The following is a 22,449-nucleotide window of genomic DNA, read 5'->3' as shown; positions in this document are numbered from 1 at the left end:
AAACACATTGCATGTCTTCTAAGGGTTGAGAGCCTTGTATTGTCAAATCCAGGGCTTCTGATTTGACCTGCTGAAGTGAAGGCACTGGCAGCTTCGTGGGCCCAGGGGAGGATTGTTCCTGGGCAGCCTATCACAAGGAGCATTCCCAAGCTCAGGCTTCTACTATAGATTCATCCAAATGGGTCATTTGCTCTGTGGTAGAAGCTCTATGTGGGAGGTGAGCTGGCTGGGTTATTGGCATGTTGTTTGTTGAATTGCTTTTTATCCCTCTGCTACTTGGACTAAGAAACAAAAGGTGGTTATTCTTTGAAATTTTGGTTTGATGCCAGATTTGCCTAGCCAGGCTGGGAAACGGTCACATTTGAAGAAAGAAGTCGGGATTCCCTAGAAGAGGCCCATTCTTTTCTGAAGCAGTTGTGTCAAGGAATCCCTAGGTTTGCTGGTGCATTCCTTCACTCAGCAGATGTATATGGGGCACCTCTTTGTATTTGGCTCCAGAAGAGAAGCTAAGCCTCTCCCATTTTCACATTCCCCTCTTTGCTCATTCACCTTATCCATTTAGCCCTAAGGGCATTATGATTGTGACCCTTGATTTAAAGACTCATGATTTCTGATCCTGATTATTACAAAAATTAGATTTTGAGGAGTGTTTGCTCAGCTATTAATGCCAAACCATTTAGCTGCTTTTATCCTGGTTATGTTATCCCTCTATTTAAAACTTCTCAACTGTTTTTCATTAATCTTAGAATAAAATCCAAAATCCTTAATATTATATAAGCTGCCCCCCGCTTCTGATTTAGGTCTGGAAGGAGGACTGAGACTACATTTCTAACAAATTCCTTGATACTGCTGATGCTACTAGACCAGGGGTGACACTTTGAGAACATCTACTTCATAATTCTTTGCCCTTTGCCTTGCTATGGACTTTGTCTAGGTTTTGTAAAGCCCCATGCTTTTTTCTGCGTCTAGATCTCTGCACAGGCCTTTCCTTTTGTCTAATACACATTTCCTCCTAACTCCTCTTATTCATATTTCAGACTACATCTTCAAGATTATTTCCTCAGAAAACTCCTTCCTGATCAAATGTCAAAACTCAGCCTAAATAACTGCTCTGATGCCCTCACTGGCTAAAGGCAGTTTTTACCTAAAAACAAACAAACAAACAAACAAAAACCTCTGCAATATTTAAGACTTCTTAAAAGGTGTAAAGAATGATTTGGTGCCTCAGGACCCATCTTTAGAAAGCAGACCTTGGGGCGCCTGGGTGGCTCAGCGGTTTGGTGCCTGCCTTTGGCCCAGGGCATGATCCTGGAGTCCCGGGATCGAGTCCCACGTCAGGCTCCCTGCATGGAGCCTGCTTCTCCCTCTGCCTATGTCTCTGCCTCTCTCTATGTCTCTCATGAATAAATAAATAAAATCTTTAAAAAAAAAAAAAAAGAAAGAAAGCAAGCAAGCAGACCTTGCTAACATAGGTAAAAGCACCTTATATAGCCCTCTGGGATCACTTCCCTACCCGTGTACCAAGAAAAATACTATCCTATATCTGAGGTTTGTTTGCTTCATGTCACCAGAGCAGTTTGCTAATACCTCTACATTTGGGTCTCTTCATTTGATGGTAAGCTTGGGGGAGCAGGCACTGCGTTACTGATCTATGTGCCCCTAACACCTATCACATGATGCCCCAGACCAGTGGTTCTCTACCTTGGCTGCATCTTAGAATTACCCGAGGAGCAAATGATCTTTCAAAACCAATGGCCAGGGGATGCCTGGGTGGCTCAGTGATTGAGCATCTGCCTTTGGCTCAGGTCGTGATCCTGGGGGCCCTGGGATCAAGTCCCATGTCGGGCTCCTTGCATGGAGCCTGCTTCTCCTCCCTCTTCCTATGTCTCTGCCTCTCTGTGTCTCTCACGAATAAATAAAATCTTAAAGAAAAAAAAAAAAAAAAAAAACAATGTCCAGGGTTCACAGAGTTCTGAATCATTTGAGGGGCTGGGGGAACTTGGGCTCTGCTATGGTTAGAAGCTGTGATTGATTTGTAGCCCTGGTAGAGATTCATAATCCAAACTGTGTCAGCTTCCTTTGCTAAAACAGACTATCGTAGCACCCATGTTTTCAGTCAGTATTTATCTTAAGTGTAACTTCAATTATTTAACACAAGCTCAGTGTGGGCTGACTGTCTCTGTCTTGCTCTTGGCCATCATAGTGCATGGCATAAAGTAGTCTCTAATTCAGTGAACAAATGAACCTGAGCAGTATTTATTACATTGTTCATTCACAAAGTGTATGGCTGACAGGGGACAGCTTGACCATATTGTAAAATTGTTGTTTTTACTGCTAGGGCAAGGCAGGTATCACAGCCTTATAGGAAGGCCCAAACTTCATTTAGAGGACAGATGAATTTATTTATGCTTTCTAATAGTTGCTTTAAGAAGGGGTTAGGGTTTGTCATCTATCTTATAAAGAGCCACTACTTCACCTTATGGTAAGAAAGTTCTTGTAAGGAATGGGTGAACAAACCTTTAGGTGTTTCTTTTCTTTTTTTCTTTTTTTAACTTTTATATATTTATTTTTTGAAGATTTTATTTATTTATTAATGAGAGAGAGAGAGAGAGAGCGCGTGAGCGGCAGAGACACAGGCAGAGGGAGAAGCAGGCTCCATGCAGGGAGCCTGACGTGGGACTTGATCCCGGGTCTCCAGGATCACGCCCTGGGCTGAAGGCAGCGCTAAACCACTGAGCCACCCGAGTTGCCCAAGGTGTTTCATTAAGTCTCTAATTTTCTTGAGCGTGGGGCAAAATCTTTAAGGGTCTTATCTGAAAATTGGTATCTGACTTTCAATTATAATCATTTCCGGGAATGACTTGGAATTGCATCTTTAAAAGCTTCTGTTTAGGGATCCCTGGGTGGCGCAGCGGTTTGGCGCCTGCCTTTGGCCCAGGGCGCGATCCTGGAGACCCGGGATCGAATCCCACATTGGGCTCCGGGTGCATGGAGCCTGCTTCTCCCTCTGCCTATGTCTCTGCCTCTCTCTCTCTCTCTCTCTCTCTCTCTCTCTCTCTCTGTGACTATCATAAATACATAAAAATTAAAAATAAAAAAAATAAAATACAAGCTTCTGTTTAAGTGATTCATTCAAGTATGTGTGGTTTCTCTAGTGAATGTTTCCCAATTTTTTTCTTACTGAGGCACATTTGTAAATTTACATTTTAGGCTTGAGATAGAGTTTCCATTCAGTGGTGGAAAATGGATATAGGATTGAAAGCCCAGATCTGGAAAGGTTAACCAGATCAGTGCTTCTCAAACTTAAGCATGCACTGAGAATCATCTGGAGATTAATTAAAACATAGATTACTGACCTCTACCCAGAGAGATTCTAATTAAGTGGGTATAAGGATGGGAGCTAAGAATTTGCATTTCCAGCAAGCTCTCAGGTGGTGTTGAAGTTCCAAAAACCATACTTTAATAACAGTGAGTTTAGGGATCCCTAGGTGGCAGAGTGGTTTGGCGCCTGCCTTTGGCCCAGGGCGCGATCCTGGAGACCCGGGATCGAATCCCACGTCGGGCTCCTGTTGCATGGAGCCTGCTTCTCCCTCTGCCTGTGTCTCTGCCTCTCTTTCTCTCTCTCTGTGTGTGACTATCGTAGATAAATAAAACATTAAAAAAAAATAGTGAGTTTAGGTAGTAGCCCTTTGAAAAGAGAAGGAAAAAAAATTACTAGACTAGGAAACCACAGTGGTAACCGAATATAACAGTGGTGACTCTTGGTGATCTGGAGGGAAGGCTATGGCTTGAAAATGGTGGAAAGAAAAGAGACTTGAGAGAAACACTGTGTGTAGTCTTTGCACTTTCAGTACCACCCTGGAAGTTTTCCATGTGGCACACATCACTGGATCCCTTCCAAAAGTTGGTCATCTCCTCCTAGTCTACCTCAGAAATGGCTTTCGAATCTGGCTTCCCCTGTCCTACCCATTGCCCCTGCCCCCCTTTTTAAAGGCCCCTTTTACCTCCTACCTAGTGCCTTGCCCCTGGTGGTTCTGTTTATTTTCCTTCCATAATCATCAGACTAGTCATCTTAAAAAAAATCAACCCTGGGGGCACCTGGGTGGCTTAATTAAGTGACTCTTCTTGGTTTGGGCTCAGGGTCCTGAGATCGAACCCTGCATCATCATCTGGCTCCCCACTTGGTGGGGAGTCTGCTTCACTCTCTCTTTCTCTCTCTCTCTCTCTCTCTCAAATAAATAAATCTTTAAAAAGAAATCTGGCAAGTTAACATTACTGCTTTAAAAACCTCTGACTAGGGGGATTCCCTGGGTGGCTCAGCGGTTTGGTGCCTGCTTTTGGCCCAGGGCGCGATCCTGGAGTCCCGGGATCAAATCCTGCGTCCAGCTCCTGGCATGGAGCCTGCTTCTCCCTCCTCCTGTGTCTCTGCCTCTCTTTCTCTTTAAAAAACAAAAACAAAAACAAAAACAAAACAAAACCTCTGACTACCTGTTGCCTATAGGTTTAAGCCCAAGGGTGATACAAGTTCTTTTGTGATCTGGAGGATGAGAATATTTAAAACAAAAACAAACAAAAAACAGTGGATAAGGTTCCTGTCCCTCGAGTAAAAGCTAGCACACTGTTTGCTGTGGGTATTCTATAGAAGGCAGACAGGCATTAGACAAGGGTTAGACTTTGATGCCTTCTGAGAGGTAGCCTGTGATATGACATGGTTGCTGCCCTTGAGTATCCTCTTTGTTTCGTTAATAAAACAAATAGAAGAATGTATGCCTGAGTGTTACAATGGGTGCTTTCTGAAAATTTGGTCAAGTCGGTGATCATTTATGTCTGAGTAGTTGAGGGCAGAATTTAAACATCATGGCAGAATTTAAAATGACCTTAGTTATGGACATACTTGGGAGGTTGGAAAGGAAAAATCTAGCCTGAGCAGAGGCCAGATAGGGGTGGGGTATAGTATAGCTGATACTGAGGGATTGATGAGATTAGGCTTCTAGGGGGTAGGGAGTAACAGAAAGGAGAGCTAGATTACAGGGGTTAGGGCCCTAGTGGGCCTACTAAGCCATATGAATTTGATCTTACAGACCTGCAGATAGGCTATTGGAGCAGTAACATGATAAAAATAACGTTAAAAAAACAATCCATTCGTGTATAGTGTGGTTTGCAAAGGAGAGAGTCTGGAAGCAAGGGAAGAAGTTCAACTGTTGGAATAATTTTGACGAGAGGTATGGAGTTGTTCCCCTCTGTCTCTTTGCATAGCCAGCCTAGTCCCAGCTCTGATTTGTGCAGGAAAGACTATAGACCTGAGATGAGGTGGGGAGAAAGATCTCATTGACAAAAATAGAAAGGTTAATAGGAAAACACATTTTTGGAGGAGAAGGTAAGTTCCATGTAGTGAAATGTTTAAAGACAAATGTTTAGCTGCTAGTTGGAGATAGGAGACTGGAAGTTGGTTAAGAGTGGAGTCTGGTTCGAGTTGGGGAGATGTCTGTCTGTGGTGTAATTCATAGTTAACAATGGAATGAAGGAGGCCTCCCAGGCCATGGCTTATGGAGAGAGGAGCCAGTGAGAGCCCTGGACAGTGCCTTTGCCCAGCAAATAGCTGGTGAGCTTGAAGGAGGACCAGGATTATCATATTTATGAAAGCCAAAAGAAAGGGGGAATGGTCCACATCACATTTATATTTCAAAGAGTATAAAGTTGGATTTGTCAGGCAGCAGGTTATTGGGATCCTTTATAGATGTGGAGAGGACCTGATTTCTGAGGGCTAGAGGAAAGGAAATAAACCGGGAAAGGTATAAAGACAAAGAGCATTCTTGAAAGGCATTGAAGGGAGGGGGCAGCTGAATCAGCCCAAATTCCTCCACTTCATCTGAAGACCCGCATGTGTATAAGGCAGATAGATAGAAGGGTGGAGATGCTGGCAGAATATTAGGAGGGTATAAACAGACTTCTCTTTCAGGAGTTGTGAAGGAAAGCAATCAAGGGCACTCCCTGGGTTAGCTCACAAAGGACACTATACCCTTGACTGGAAAAGTCTTAGAGACTGCTGTCAAAGTGCTGGATCATACTTGTTTCTTCTGGTTAGGTAGGAGTGGAGGTTATTGATGCTGGATATTAGGTGGAGAAGAGGATTAGGATTTTTAATGTTCGTTAAATTAATTACAATTTTTTTCCTTTAAATCACTTGGGTTTCCAAGCCCCTCCTTTAGATTTCACTTAATAACACTGTAGCTATTAGCTAGCACTCATGTTTTACTACTGTGATGTTCTCAGAACTTGGGTTACAGTGATCTGGAAAGAGGAAATGGGAGGGGAACTATGTTGTTCCTGTAGAATCCAGATATTAAGAGGGCAGGAGTGAGGCCAGGAACAGAGCTTACAGGCAACACCAATCCTCCTAGAAGAGCAGGAATTGAAACATACCTAGTAACCACTCCTTTTTCGTATTAGAAGAAACTAAGAGGAGGGGTGCCTGGGTGGCTCAGTCAGTTAAGCATCTGCCTTTGATTCAGGTCATGATCTCAGGGTCCTGGGATTGAGTCCCATGTCAAACTCCCTGCTCATCAGGCATCCTGCTTCTCCCTCTCCCTCTGCCCCTCCTCTCTGCCCATTTTCTCTCTCTCTCTCTGATAGACAGAGAGAGATAAAACCTTTTTTTTTTTTTTTTAGATAGATAAAATCTTAAAGAAGGAAACTAACGGTCAGAACTAGGATTTTAGTCCAGCTCTATCTGATATTTCAAATTAAGTATTTCCTCTAGCATCCCACCCAGCAGAAGAAAGGCTTGGACAATCTTAATCCTCTCTTCAAGGTCAGCCAAAAGCCTCAACCCCTATACCATCTAATATTTACTAGACTTGTCCTGAAGGGATTTCACTTTTGTTTTCCCTGGATTTCTTGTCATGGAGGCACAGATGAGTTATGAAAAGGACAGCTGAGGTACAGGGAGGGGTGGGAGAGGGAACATGCCCAAACTGATAGGACGGGTCAGCTAGAGGAACTAGGGAATCACCTCAAAATGTGAAAAGTTGACTAGAGTTTGGTTCCCCTTGGGTTGGATGGAAGCAAGCCTTGTTCAGTGCTTTTCTTCTTAGAGCACAGTGTCCTGATTAATGCTGATGTTAATCAGGTAGATCCTTGCTCCTGAAAAAATGTGGTCCATTATCTAGCAGCACAGACATCACCTGGGAATTGTCTTAGAAATGCAGGTTCTTGGGTCCCGCACAGCTTTATTGAATCCCAACACCGTTAACAAGATCCCCAGGTGATTCATTTGTCTAATGGTTTAGAAGCAAGGAGTTAGACCCTGAGAACTGAGAGTAAAATTTTCAAATGAAATATCAAGCTGGGGACTTTGGAGTTTTACTGTGTCTAATAAAATTTCAAGAATCTCTGAGTGTGGGGGGATAGGAGTGGGAGACCACCACCTGTTGTTCTACAGTGCTCTGGGGGCCCTGGTTCCCTGTATCTACAGGCCTGACCCCATTGTGGGGCCATCTGCAGCTCCCAGCAGACCTGTGTAGCCTCTTCTCCAGCCTCTTGGGTGTGTCTCAAGCTCCTCACAACCCCCGGTCCTTCCTGCCATTGTCTTCTTGCTAAAGATGTCTGCCCACCTACCCTCCCACTCTCTTTGAATACCCAGCAGACTCCTACTGTGGCTTCAGAACCTAGCTGGAATACTTTCTCTGGGATTTCTTCCCCAGTTTCTTCATGTTGGCCCAGCATTATGCAGGCACCTCTGCTTGGACATCAGGTCTGCATCTAGTGCCTGTGCCAGGGCAGCTAGTCCCACTTGGTAAACCTGTGCTGGGCAGACCCAGGTTCTTGCTGCCCACCTGAGCTTGGGAACCAGCTTTTTGTTGTGTAGGCTTCCTGGGGGGAGTGACAGAAATCCTCTGAAGGTTTAAAAAATTGAAATGCGGGGATCCCTGGGTGGCGCAGCGGTTTGGCGCCTGCCTTTGGCCCAGGGCGCGATCCTGGAGACCCGGGATCGAATCCCACATCGGGCTCCCGGAGCATGGAGCCTGCTTCTCCCTCTGCCTGTGTCTCTGCCTCTCTCTCTCTCTGTGACTATCATAAATAAATAAAAATTTAAAAAAAAAAAAAAAAAAAAAAAAAAAAATAAAAAATTGAAATGCTTGAAGGATTTAAATTTTACACTGTGTTGCCTTTTGTCATATTTCATGGTAAAAGGAAACAGGCCAACAGTTTTTGCCTAGGCTTTTGATGGCTTATTTTCAAGGGGGTAACAAAAATGCCACTAGCAATTTTGGTATTCAGAGAAGCTGGGCCTTTCTGAGGTTGGTGACCTGTTTTCTTTGTATCTGACTGGGTATCTATGCTTGCTCCCCTTGAATTGTAGCCCAGGTGCTCTTAAAAAGTCTCAGAAAGGAAATTCCCACCCCCTCTGTCATATCTGCCCAGACTGCTCAGAGCAGCGTGTACCTTGTGCAAGTAGCCATCCCTTCTCTAGAACGCTGGTTCTCTGGCAGGGCTAGCCAATCCGCTTCTCCATCTTAGTCACGCTGTTCCAGCCCTTGATACTGCCTGGTGCCTGCCAGAGCCTGTGCTGCTTGCAGCACATTACTGTATGCTTGTTCCTGGGCCCATTTCCTGTTTCTATTCTAGTCACTGGTGGCTCAGCTCTGCTTCCTGCCTGTGTGTCTCACACAGATTCCTCTTGCTAGAACCTTTTGTTTTCTTCAGAAGAACTTCAGTCTGAAAACTAACTGAGCCTTACTTCTGGTATGATGGCTCCTGGGATCAGTTAGCCCTTCTGAGGACTGGCAGGAAGTATACCTCTTTCCCACCTAGCAAACCATACCCCTTGGATTTGACCTTGTTCTTCAGTTTGTCCCTAGCCCCGCTACAGGAAGCTGGTGGCTCATTGCTTAGACCAGAAATTGCTACAAGAAGATGAGCTGGGATTTTTTGTACCCAAACCTGTCTTCGTTCCTCAGCTGTGCAGTGTTGTCAGGACTGGTTCTTTTTCACCTGGAGCTTTACAAGCCTATTTCTTGCTACTGCAGAAGACACTTGGTACCCTTTTTATCCCAAACCTCCCTAAAGTCCAGAGAATACTTACATGGGGTTGGGCAGGTAATGCTATCCTCAGCAGAGTAAAAGCTTGCAGAGTATAGTGATGGAAAGAAAGCATGTGCTGACTCAGCCTTCTATCCTGTGTGAGCAGTTCAATAGCCACCACCACCACCACCCCCCCCCCCGCCCTGGGGTTAGAGTGGGAGGGAGAAAGTACAGGGAGGTTTTAAAAAAGGGAAGAATTGAAGGAGCTTGTTCTGGACAAATGTATTGTAAAGTTCTAAGGCTCTTCCATCTTACCCATTTTCCCCAGAAGATGTCTTAGTAGAGAATATGCCTTGTGAATAATTCTGTCCTTCTCTCTTCTTCACAACTACTCTTTGGGGGATCATCTGATAATCCTGTGTCAGATGGAGTGGTTTCTATACCGAACCCTAGGCCTAGGTATGTTTAATAGAGAGGGATTTAATATAGGGAGTTGAGCTTACAAAATTGCTAGAAAGATTGAGGAAGCAAGCATGCTCTAGGCTTGTCCTTCAGGAGCAGGACCTAAAACTAGATTTGACCCACCAGGGAAACTCCTGTCTTTGAGCCACTATCATATTAATTGCCCTAAGTCTGCTATCCAGGGATTAGTAAGCTAGAGTCAAGAAGGAGCAGCTGCTGCCACCAGAAGCAGCATCCAGTTTACTGGAAGAGGAAGCCAAAATGCTGTTGTAGGAACAAGTAAAAGAGACAGAAATATGGTCTCTGCCATACTTTGATCTAATCTTGAGTTTGCTTCTAATTAGTAGAACCTGAATTGTATCTAAACCCATTCACAAGGGATTCTGGGAAATGTGGGTTTTTTTTTTTTTTTTTTTTTTTTTTTTTTTTTTTTTTAGCTTTTTAACCTCAGTGGGATGGAGGTAGCCTGAGCTAGTCCACAGAATATTCACTGCACCAACACAAAAATTACAACCATCCCCCTTATTCCTTACCTTACTTACATATGAGGAACCGAAGGCCCAGAAAGGGCAATGGACTTGCCCAAGGTCATTTAGTAAATCAGAACGTTCAGTTCCCTGACTTCTAGTCCAGTGTTTTCACTATTAGGACCAATTCCTATAAAGGATCGGTAAAGGGGCACCTGGGTGGCTCAGCGGTTGACCATTTGCCTTTGGCTCAGGTCATGATCCCGGGGTCCTGGGATTGAGTCCTGCATCAGGGTCCCTGAGGGGAGCCTGCTTCTCCCTCTGCCTGTGTCTGGGCCTCTCTCTGTGTGACTCTCATGAATAAATAAATAAAATCTTAAAGAAAAAAAAAAAGTATAGGTAAAAAGCTGAAGAGAAAGAAAAAATGCCATATTCTCTTCTCTTTGGAGAGGAGGAAGAGGTGTGTAGAAATGTGGGGCTGAGATTTCTGGGCAAAGGTAGTGATACTGTAGCTTCTGGATTTAGGTCTACTCTCCGGGAAGATGTAGGAAATATTCTGGAAGGAAGAAACCTCAAAAACTAGAATTTCCTACAATTCCTGAGTCAACATATGGATGAACTCAGTTGCCTTGGTGACCATGGCTTTCTTCCACCCCCTACCCTACTTCCCCCTCTCTCCTATTGGTGCTTTTATAACCTTCTGCAAAGCTGTTTGGGAGATTACCTCAGTGAAGTACATGCGCTGGCTTCTGCCATTGTCCTTCTCTAAAAAGACCAGCAAAATCAGAAAGCTAGCCCCCAGATGTGTGATTGCCAAGCTGTTTCTCATTTGTCCTTGGGGGTTAGAGGGGTATTGGGCTTTTCAAACAAGTAATAAACCAAGCCCTCCTAGAAATGCTATCCTTCAGAAGCCATGAGGACCCTCCTACACCAGAGTGAGAATCTGTTCCACCAAACTTGGTCCAGAGGGGAGGACCCCTGGTATATGGAGCTATATTAACATACCTGATAAATCAGGCATAGAATTCTGTTGTCTTTCTTTACCGCCCCATGTTTCTAACATATTTGGCATTCAACCTTTGGGGGCCAGTGCTTGCTCTCTTATGCCATCTACTTCCACAGCCTGAACTTCTCCATCTTCCCCAGTTGGTATCCACATGGAATTGGCTGGTATTGTGACATAGTCACTGATTGCCATTGGGCAGAGCTCACCTTCATATGGCTAGCTTGCTTCCCATTTGACCTTTCCCAAGGAAGCTAAGAAGCCAGGTCTTGTTGAAAGTGGAAACTAAGAGTTGAAGGCTCAAGCTGAGAGTCAGCCAACCTGCCCTTTAAGGCCAGCTTTGATATGGGAGGAATATTGAATATTGTTTATGGAGATAAGTGAAGGTAATTTCCTGACATTCTGGGGAAGGTAGAAGAAAAAGTTTGGACAAACGGGATCAGTGTTCAGAGGAACTCTTAAGAATAGTTGGTCATGGATGCCTGGGTGGCTCAGTGGTTGCGCATCTGCCTTTGGCTCGGCGTGATCCCTGGGGAGCCTGATTCGGGACTCGATTCTGGGACCCCAGGATCATGCCCTGAGCCAAAGGTAGACGCTCAATCACTGAGCCACCCAGGTGCCCCTCATCTTTTCCTTTTAGAACTTGACTGTGTCTTGTGTTCAGAGTTGTTCTTCTGGTTTTGGGCGTTTGGGTTGATGCCTGTCTTTTCTGGCTTAAGATGCTATTTGTTCCCTATTTTCAGATGTTTCTTCCATACCTTCCCCCAAATCTTTGGATTTTATCTAAACCAGTAGGCCATAGTAGGGAAGACCACTGGCAAATATAAATTTAGGGGATTAAATGCCAAACCAAGGAGGCCATTGAGCTCTGTAGACCTTGGTCTAAGCTGTGTTCAGCACAGTGCCAACCTTGCCTTCCCTGTTTATGCACACTGCATCCTTGCTTGCTTTCTGGTTGCTATAATTCTGAGGGGCAGCTAGAGGAGGTGGAAGCCTAAGGCCACACCCCCTCTCCCTTAGACTTCTCATATCTAGAACTCTGACTTCTTTTCTGTTTCCTTCCTCTCCCCCTTTTCCCACCCTCCTTGCTCAAGTTCTAGGATTTCAGCTGATCATGGTGGAATAAGGTCTGTGTGGTTGGCTTTCCTAACAGGAAATGCTTAACTTGGGGAAAGTAGGGAGTTCCTAACTTCTTTGCTTTCTTGAGCTTTACAGTGCTCGTTTCCTGCTGGGATTAGAACAGCCCTATTCCATAAATATGCACTGTTCTTGACTGCTCTAACTCAGGCCCAGCTCTGACCCAGTTTCATTTTTTTTTTTCTTCCAGATTTGAGTCTGTTAGCTAGTGACCCTTAAAGCACTGTACATTTTTGGCCAAGAGGTGGTTTCTGACTAGTTAAGACATTCTCTCCTGGCCCAAGTGAGAAGCCTTTGCAGGGGAGGGGTGTGTGTCCAAGGCAGGTCAGGTAGGTAATACACCTGGTGGGGACTGTGACAAACTGGAAAACAAGGTTTCAACCAATCGCTACACTGTGGGAGTTCTAGGATCTTTTTCTCTTTCCCCCACAAGTTGGGAAACTAGAGTTTTTAATGTAAAATCTCAGAATTATTAGTAGGGTCTGTATGGGAGCCTTAGGCAATGGCACCTATGGGTCTGTCCCTGCAGCTTCGTGCGAACTGCCCATATAGCTTTGGCTCCCTTGGAGCTGGTATTTAGAATTTTTTGGCGGTGGGGGCCAGCTGTGGGGAGATACATCTACCCATTGCTGACTCCCCTTGTGTTTGGTGTTTGTTTTATTGGTTTGGGGAGTGGGAAGTGCAGGGGAGATGTTGGGCTGAAGCACTCAATGTGATTAAACCTCTAGCCGAGCAGATCTGTGGGAGCAGAATATCGACCCCTGGAAAATCAATGGCTGCTGCAGTGGCCGAGCTGCTGTTCGCAGGGGCTCCCACCGCGGGAGTGCAGGCAGCCCCATGGTCTTTCTTCTCCCCTTTCTTACTTCAGAAACGCCCTCGGCCCCCACCCAAAGGGGCAAACCTACCTCAAGAGATTTTGCCGAGGTAGATTAGAACAGCGGGTTCTTGTATTTTTGTAATTAGATTGAAATTTCTCCAGTGACACAGAGCCCCGCCTCCCGACAGCCTCCTTTCCAGACGTTCCTTCCCTGCACTGCAGTTCTATCAAGTGCTCTTACCCAAGTGGCCAGGGCCTATTTGGGGGTCGTACTTTGCAGTTTTAGACAGGAGAGTTTGTTTCCTCCATGCCAGCACCCAAGAATCCCCTCCATGTGGAGGTCTAGAGCTCAGGTATGGGATTATGGTGGGGGATCAAGGTTAAAGGAAAGAAGACTACTAGAGAATGGGTCTAAAGAGGATGCTTTTGAGTAGATTATTCATTGAATAACTCATCAAACATGTTGTCTTTTGTGTGCTTGGTGTTTTTCTGCTCACTGATAATTTAGGGGAGGATCTGGCCTGGTCCTGCTCTGGTCCTACAGGCAGAATCTGCACAGTGCCATCAGTCCTGCCACGGTGGGTCCAGAAGAGTCCTTGGAGGGGCTGTGAGCATTGTCCCTAGGGTGAAGGTGAAGGGCCAGGGAAGCTGTGCTGGCTGTGGAGGCGTTGTCCCCACAAAGCTCTTCCTGTCTTTGAAGTCTCCAAGGCAAAAAATGATTTTAGTCTATAGCTGCTGCACCTGTAGCTCAACTTCCAAGTAATTGGTCTTCCCACCCAGTTCTCTTCAGGTGACCTGGAAGTGGACCATCCTGCTGTGTTATAGGAAAGCTCTGGTACCAGCCTTGGTGGATCACAACTGTGGACACAGGGTTGAAGCTTGCTTAGCTTCCCTCCACAAAGGAGCTTCCCCACCTTAGAGTTTGGGGAATGGGGCTCCTAAACAAGGCCTAATTGTCCTGCAGTTTGGAATGATAGCTGCAGGGCTGGATGAGGGTTTGAAATCGCCTGAGATGAGGCCATCTAGAGGCCAGGGATGTTTTGACTTCTCTCTCTGGGCCACACCCCTGTGTCTGATAATAGGCATAGAGCACATTCAGTGTGAATACCAGCAAAGACCAGATACCAACCTTCACAGGACTTAGCTTCCAGAGGGTCTCCCTAGATTCTAAGTCACTCTCTCCCTCCCTATACATTAAGTACCCTTCTAGGGGATCCCTGGGTGGCTCAGCGGTTTGGCACCTGTCTTCGGCCCAGGGCGTGGTCCTGGAGTCCTGGGATCCAATCCCGCATCAGGCTCCCTGCATGGAGCCTGCTTCTTCCTCTGCCTGTGTCTCTGCCTCTGTGTGTGTGTGTGTGTGTGTGTGTGTGTGTATCTCTCATGAATAAATAAATAAAATCCTAAAAAAAAAAAGTACCCTTCTAAGGACCCAGAGGTAAGAGAAAGTACTATACCATTTAGTGTGGTGAAAGTAAGTAAGTTTAAATTGAGAGTTACAGATGAAAGGGCTGATTTGAAATAAATCACGAAAGGAGGTTTAGAAAGGAGAAATGGTTTATAGGAGGAGCGACTATGCAAGAGGAAGTGTGTAGCATTATAGACTTACATGGTTAAATTACCTAGTTTTACTCTTTCCTTCTACAGAGGAGCCAAGCAAGGCTTAGGGTGGTTTACTTGTTAAAGCCATGGATGTAGTAGTCACTCAGCATGTCCAGAGGCAGGTTGTGACCAGGCTTTGTTTGGCATATGGAACCCAGCTTCTGAGAGTGGCAAGCTTCTACCTTATAGTAGAAAGAGCGCAAGCTCTGGAATCAGAATATGGGTTTGAACTCCAGTTCTTCTGTATGATAGCTCTCTGTCCTTGGGCACATTTTTTAACTTCTGAGCTCCTGCTTTGGCAAAAAAACAGGGAAGATACATGCTTCTAGAAGATGGCTGTGAGAATTAAATGTGAGCCAGCTGTGTACCTGAGGGTTAAGCACATGAGAGTCCTATATTTGTTTCCCTTCAAGAGGGAGATACAAAGAGACTTCCTTTATTCTTCATTCCAGCACCCTTTGAATTTGGAGATTTGGTCTCCTTAAGTTTTATTTATGTTCTGATGTGTATATATATATAGGGGATTTCCTCTTAGAGGTGGGCCCCCAGAAAGCATTCTGGGTACCAGATGAGTTCTGACTCTTCTTTACTATGCATCCCCCACCAGGCAGCCAGAAGGTACTGGGAAGAAATGACCCATTATCCCCAGAATGATAGCCTATTGTGAAAAAGAGAAGAGGGGGTTTGGTGAGGGGCTTTTGGAAACTTCAGGTAGGGGTTAGGAAATCACATTCTCTTAGCCTTTCCCAGAGCACTTGCTGCTATTCCAAACTGTTGGTGTAGTTCAAGCAGGAGATGGTGTTTGGTCCTGAGCTAGAAAGATAGTGCCAGCTTCTGTGTCTTTCCTTTCCCCTTCTTAACCACCTGTTAGCCCCTGACTCAAAAGTACACCAGTACTAAGAGGCAGTTTGTTCTGTTTATTGATTCATTCTTGGCATTTCAGCCCGCACCAGATAGCCTGTTCTCTGGACAGGGACAGCAGCTCATCTGTTGAACTGTGACCACTCATTGGAGCAAGTGCAGTTCTGTAATTCTGGAGTCCCTACCAGTCTGGGGGTCAGATCCCTTAACTTGAATTTAACAAAGACTGCGGAAAAGAGGGCCTACGACTGAAGCTTTATTATATTGAATATTTTCTAGAAGTGTTTGGCAGAGATAGCCTCTTCTCCCCTGACCCTTGACAAATAAGTTGCTTAAGGAAGTCATTATGAAAAATCAGGTCTCAAAAAAAAAAAAAAAGAAAAGAAAAACCAGGTCTCCCCAAAACTTATTTACCTTAAGTAGTTACTATGTAATTATGTTTGCTGTACTTTTTCCTTGAAGTTTGTCTCCTTTCCTGCTGTCTGCCTTTCTTCAAGGGTCAGGTCTTCCAGTCTTTTCTGTATTCTTCAGGATTTCCTCCCATTCTCCAGCATGGGAGCAGCCTCCTGCTGTGGCTGTGGATCTGTTAGGTACACTGCTGGGAAAACACTTGATAAATGCCAATGCAGATTTGGTGATTTCAGTCTGTGCATTTGGGCTTTTTTCATTCAAGGAAAAGTCATTTAAGTAAGTGTGGCTGAATTGCAGGGTTCTCAACACACACACACACATACACACCCTCTAAGTATGTATGTAGGATTTACCTGGTTCCCTTGGTAGGTGGTTTCCCCGCCAGTAGTCAGCACAACTTGGCAAAAGTTCTTTTCAACTGAAAGAGGACAAGAACTCCATCTGGGGGTTAACAAAAGCTCCATTTCTCAAGGACTCATCCAAATTTATGAGAAAACTCTGAATTGAGCATTTCCGTGAGCCTGTTCTTTAGACTTGCCTGTTGATGTTATTTAATCTGCTCGGCAAAATGAACTGATGTCATTCTTGGGCTCTGTCAGGAGACTGTTTAAACTCCCTTCCTCTAACCCTGATCTGGTATCTTCCTGCTTAAAAATGTACTTCATCAAGCAGCCAATTCATGTTAGAACTTGCAGCCCTTCCTGTGAGAGCACTAGCAGGCCTCCCCCCACCCCACCCCCCAACGAGGTATGGACTGTGTGATTTCAGGCATGGTTTTGTTGTGGTGTGAAGAAAAGGTGTTAGCTGCCGAGTTCTGTTTGTCAGCAGAGCCTGACAAACCCATGCTGGCACTTGCTGGGGCTGGGCAACCAATCACAGCTGGAACGGTTATCGTCATGGAGTCCCTATGGGCTTCCTCTATCAGGTCACATCCCAAAATAACATTGGGCAGTATTTCAAGTGAAGAAACGAAGGCTTTCGGGGCTGTAGCCAGCCTGGAGTGTGAGATTCTGTGTGAAATAGTTGGACCTGCTCCAGCGCTTTTGATCTGCATGGTAGATGAGCAATAAAATGCATGAAACACGTTGGAAACACGTGAGGAAATTCTCCCTGGCCCTGCTGCTTCTTTGGAACTGGCAGGGCACTGAGTGGGCTGATCCTCACCTCCCATCTCTCAGCAGGATTATGCTTGGAAGAGAGCAAACCCGGAAAAAGAGATCTTTCCACTTAGGGGCAGTGCTACAATTCTTTCAGTAGACCTCCTGGAAGGTACTTGTTAGGTGGGCCCTTTTGGAAGAATTGAGACACCCTGACTTTTGAAATGCTAAAAGTGGCCCCCACCAGGGAGAGTGGGGGCTTGGGTTGATTGAACTTTGTGTGATAGGTGTGTTGTGGAAAGCCAAACTTGTTCGGTACATTGAGGTCTGACTCAACAACCAGACATCCGGCTTTTTGTGGAACAAAAGACCTGAAAAACTGGCTTTTTGTGGGGTAGAAAGCAGAGGTGTGTCCTGTGTAATAAAAGGATATGGAGTTCAGAGCAGTATCTGTTCATGTAGATAGAGGGGAGACACTTCTTTTGGAGTCTTCCTCCCCACTAGTCCCTCCCATTTCCCAGTGAAGACATATACTGTGATAAAGCTACTGGAACTGATTGATACTTCTTACATCCTACACTGCTGTGTATTGTCAATCTCTCATTCCAGGCTGCTACTGCTGGTACTGCGTATTCTATATGGCCCCAACCCTTTGTTTCCAGGGGAGTTTCATGCATACGGCCCAGGGGTACCACCAACTCAAATTTGTCCAGTCCACCTATTGTATAACTGAGAAAGCCAGGCAGTTTGTTGCCAGCTTGTCTAGGGCCACAACTGATAAGTACCAAGAACTAGGCCTCGGTCTTCTAACTCAGAGGTGTGGTATCATATAGTATAGTATCACAGCATAATGGAGAGAGAAAGAACATAGGCTTTGGGGTTCAGGAAATCAGGGTTTGAAATCTATTTTCTACCACTTACTTGCTGGATAACTTGGGCACATAACCTAATCTCTCTGAGCAGCAGCATGCGCATCTTCAACATGTTAATGGTAGTAGTACCTGCTTTCAAGAATGGTAGAAAATTAAGGAACTCCATAAAGTGTCAGGCCCATCATACATGCTCAAATGGTAAATGGCAAACGATCTGTCCCTTCCTATGCTAACATTCTAGTTCTAATAAAAATAAACAAAAAAAAAACTTTTTTTTTTTTTTTTTTAAAATCACCTACCCCCATGCTATAACTTGCCATCGCCTGAAAATGACAATTTGAGAGATTGGCCTCAAACCAGCCAAATCAGAGAGATAAGATTAATGCTGCTTCCTTCCCCACTATTTTCTATGCCCAGGCGTCCCAGCCCACGTGGAGCTACTGTTGACAGTGGTTTATTTAGCACTTTTTCTCTGAGGAGCTCAGGGCACAAAACTGACAGCCACCCTCAGAGTGTTTCTGTAAAGGAAGCCACCACACTGCCACCACAGATACCTCAAGGGTCCTGCAAGCCTAGTCCCAGGGGCTGCCTGTTTTCCTCAGGCTCCTAGGATCTCTCACCTGGACTAGAACATTCACTTGTGGATCTGTGGGGAACCTGGTTTTTAACAGAAGTGTGGCTGAAGAAGCCCTCCATAGGCTCTGCCCCCACCTATAGCATGGTTGGTGGGTTGTTGTTGGTTTTTTTCCTTCCTTTTTTTCTTCCCTCCTCTGTTCCTCAGAAGATTTCCAAGGATAGATACCAAATTGAGCCGGGGTTCCTCAGTTGAAGGCAGCAGAAAGGGCAAAGGGGAACTTGGCTTTACCTATACTATCTGAACTGTTTTTACCATGATGATATTCATATTTTACTTGTTTAATTAAAAACAAAAATATTGGGCACCTGGGTGGCTCAGTTGGTTGAGCATCTACCTTTGGCTCAGGTTTGATCCCAGGATCCTGGGACTCTGGCTCAGCAGAGTCTGCTCCTCCCTCTCCCTTTGCCTGCCACTCCTCCTGCTTGCACTGTGTCAAATAAATAAATAAAATCTTTAAGAAAAAAATATTCAGGGGAGCCTCAGTGGCTCAGTTGGTTAAGTATCAGACTCTTGCTTTCGGCTCAGGCCTGATCTCAGAGGTCATGAGATCCAACCCCACATCGGGCACCTTGCTCAGCAGAGTCTGCTTGAGTTTCTCTCTCTCCTCCTCCCTCTGCTCTCTCACCCTCCACATGCATGTGTTGCCTACACACACACACACACACACACACACTTAAATAAATCTTTAAAATAATTGTTTAAAAAAATAAGGGATGCCTGGGTGGCTCTTGATTTCAGCTCAAGTTGTGATATCTCGGGGTTCTGGGATTGAGCCCTGAGTTCTGCCCACAGTAACAAGTCTGCTTGAGGATTCTCTCTCTCTTAGCTTCTGCCTCCCCCCTTGCACGTGTGAGCACCTGCATGTATTCTCTCTCTCTCTCTCTCTAAAAAATAAGAATAAGTAAAAACAAAAATGTTCAAAACATTTAATTTTTCAAAGCCATTTGAATAGGGCCAAGTTCTTATGGATGGATCTTGATTCCTATTCTATTTCAAAATATACTGACTTCTTTTTTCTGTAAGCAAGTAGTTCTTGTTACCGGAAGCTGGCAGATCAATAAGGACTGGGGGTGGAAGGAAGGAAGGAATCCTGAGGGAACTGACTGGTCCCTAAAAGAGAGCATTGAACTGTGGTTTCTGTTATAGATCAGGGCCTAACAAGTGGTTCTCAAGGTCTACACACAGTTGGCTTCTCTTCTCCTCTCGCTCCCTCTTTGAGTTTATTCTCCTTGGCTCAGTAGCCAGGTGTCCCTGATAAAGCTTAGCCCTCAACATGAGGGTGGAATCCTCCTTTCTTGGGATGAACCCAGGGCTTCTTAGAGCTCCAGGTACTTTAGTCCTTCGGAAGAAAAGACACTCTCTGGTATTACCTACAGGAGGGCCTTCTTGAGTTCTTGTCCATGCTGGGACTAATTCTAATTGCATGTTTAAATAAAGCATGCTATGGTATGCTAGGTCTGCTTCTTATAGGAAAGCTAGCATTTTCCGACTTCTGAACTAACTAACATTGGAGAACTGGACACAGGTACAAATGCATACTTATCTCCCTGCCTTGCCTTCAGGGCAAGTTTTGTTCCCATAGAACTCAGCAGAAATGTTCCCAGCTTAAAGTAACCAGCTGGTTTTACAAAAGGTCCAACCAAGTCAGATACTTGGGGAGAGGCTAAGAGGTGCCCTCTGACCTTCAATGTTACTGTCAGACTCCAGGGTCAGTGTCATCTCAAACTACTCTTTTCAGAGTGAGCTTGTTGTAGGAATAGGAATAGACTTAAATCAGGCCATTTTGGATCTCTTCAGATGTGTCTCTTTATTAATTAAAGAGAACTTATTTCTTAACCATTTGACCATTAGGTTTTTCCCAGACCTGAGCCCATACCCAAAACTCATCCTTTCTTCTGGGTGCAGTTAGTCCCCAGCCTGAAATTAACGTGTGGTGTTGAACCAGTAGTATTGCTAGAGAATGAAGTTGGGGCTGGGTGTGCATTTCCTGTGGTGAATATTTTTCATATTGAGCTCCTGGTTGCTAATCTCAGCTTGCTGACCTAGAGTGAACTCTGTACTGATTAATTCAAGGTAAGTGAACCCCTCCCCCCCCCCCAATAAACATCAAGTTCTCACTGAAAAAATAAGCTAGGAGGAAAACTGGATTTGTTCATTTGGTAAACATTCGTTCATCCCTGTTGTGGGCCAGTTGTTAGGAACATAGTCTCAGACCTTCTTGGCAGTTAAGGAATTGTCTTTCCTATACAGTATATCCCTTTCACACGTCCTACGCTTTATGTTTACTGTATGGTAACTTGGAGTAAGTGCATCCTGGTAAATGTAGGTTCTAATAATCTGTTACAGAGGGGATCTGTGAACATTGCTCAAACTTGTTTAACAGTCTCCTGCAGCGCATTAAAAAAAAAAAAAAAAAAAAGTCTCCTGCAGCTAGCTCCTGGTGCCATCCTGGCAATGTTTTGTAAAGTTTCCCCACCAGAAAAGAACTGAAGCCTCACTGAAAGCAGCTTTCTTGACTGTAGAAGTTGGGGACAGGAAAGAAGACAAAAGTACCAGGTGATCTGCTTCTAGTAGAAAGACCGTGGGTCAGCTGTCTACAGCTTATGGGCTACTTACTTGTTTTTATAAATAAAGTTTTGTTGGAACAAAGTCACACTCATTTGTTTATGTATTACCTGTGACTGCTTTTGCACTCTGGTGACAGAGTAGTTGTGACAGAGACTAATGGCCCACAGAGTCCAAAATATTTCCTTTCTAGCTATGAATGGAGTTTGCCATCTGTAAGCTTTAGTATCATGATTACATAACGTGTGCAGTATATTTGCTCTTGTTTAAGGAAGATATTAATTGTATAGTACAGCTGTTGAAACAGAAGTCTTTCTGCCTAATATTACTAATCCATATCCTTGTGCATATGTTTCAGGATCTATCTGGTTCAATAGACGATCTCCCCATGGGGACAGAAGGAGCTCTGAGCCCTGGAGTGAGCACATCAGGGATTTCCAGCAGCCAAGGAGAGCAGAGTAATCCAGCTCAGTCTCCTTTCTCTCCTCATACTTCCCCTCACCTGCCTGGCATCCGAGGCCCCTCCCCATCCCCTGTTGGCTCTCCCGCCAGTGTTGCTCAGTCTCGCTCAGGACCACTCTCGCCTGCTGCAGTGCCAGGTACCCTCAAATACTGGGTCTTTGGGGAGAGGGAAAAGGGACTGGCCCCAGTGATATCAGGGAGCCCCAGCCTTCCACTGCCACAAAGAGCATCCCTGGTTCACAATATGCGAGGTTTCTCTTCAGCATTTGAAGAAGAAAGATGGGAGCACTTTGGTCGGGTCCCTTTTGTATATGTGGTATTGGGAGGTGTTTGGCCTTGCCAGGAGCCATTTCCAGCTCTGAAATGACCTCCTAGTTAGAATTGCCAGGCTTAGCCATGATTGGCTTCTTTCTGTATTTGGAGCAGGCAACCAGATGCCACCTCGGCCACCCAGTGGCCAGTCGGACAGCATCATGCATCCTTCCATGAATCAATCGAGCATTGCCCAAGATCGAGGTGAGATTCTGGGTTTTCAGGGAGGTGCAGGAGTCTGAGGGAGCCATTTGATTATCCTGTGCAATAGCTTTTGGAGAACTGTGTGACCAAGAAGCTTAGGACACTGCTACAATAAATTGTGAAGTTAGAGTGGGCTTGATCAACTTGGTATCTCCAGAATTGTGTTACCCCCAGTCTTGTTTTTCAGTGTTTGTGTTCTGATGGATTCCTCCCTACATTGTGTCTCATTTGGTCAGCAAATACTAAAGACTTGGCATCAAATCTTTACCCTTTAAATCATGTCTGATTTTGTTGTTATTGCTGTTTTTCTTTTCAGATCCCCATTTAGTAGAAACAATTGGCATGCCCTGGTTAATGGCTATGTCACTGTGGAGGGTGTCTAAAAGGGCACATAATTACATAGGAAATAAGATAGAGACGTGTTGTACAAGTAGTTGCTAAAGAAAATGTAGATGGTGAGGTCCTACAATAAGGGAGAACATTTGCTCTCATTGTACTGAGGTAATAATTATATGAACA

At 44.9% G+C, this 22,449-nt stretch overlaps 1 protein-coding gene and 1 long non-coding RNA gene across 9 annotated transcripts in view; one reads left to right on the top strand and one right to left on the bottom strand.

The window, feature by feature from the left end:
* The window catches only part of ARID1A (AT-rich interaction domain 1A), a 69,792-nt gene that overhangs the window by 29,884 nt on the left and 17,459 nt on the right, over positions 1-22,449 (top strand). For 4 of the 7 annotated variants that reach the window (XM_072827642.1, XM_072827640.1, XM_072827638.1 and 1 more), the window contains exons 5-6: positions 21,311-21,551; positions 21,838-21,930. In XM_072827642.1, the coding sequence (XP_072683743.1) occupies positions 21,311-21,551; positions 21,838-21,930 (334 nt within the window). The remainder of the gene's footprint in view (positions 1-21,310; positions 21,552-21,837; positions 21,931-22,449) is intronic. The other 3 variants (XM_072827643.1, XM_072827641.1, XM_072827639.1) reach the window with 1 other exon arrangement.
* On the bottom strand, positions 1,499-11,784 carry LOC140634124 (uncharacterized). 2 transcript variants are annotated; one of them, XR_012031653.1, is made up of 3 exons: positions 10,959-11,140; positions 7,013-7,143; positions 1,499-3,634 (listed from the first exon to the last, which is right to left on the bottom strand). It is a non-coding gene; the product is annotated as an uncharacterized lncRNA (long non-coding RNA). The 2 variants fall into 2 exon arrangements; XR_012031652.1 differs by lacking the exon at positions 7,013-7,143 and having other exon boundaries at positions 10,959-11,784.

The sequence above is a fragment of the Canis lupus genome, chromosome 5 (assembly GCF_048164855.1).
Source record: "Canis lupus baileyi chromosome 5, mCanLup2.hap1, whole genome shotgun sequence".
NCBI classification, from domain to species: Eukaryota; Metazoa; Chordata; class Mammalia; order Carnivora; family Canidae; genus Canis; species Canis lupus.
Note: the sequence above shows the minus strand (reverse complement) of the source record. Positions and strands in the feature narration are given on the sequence as shown.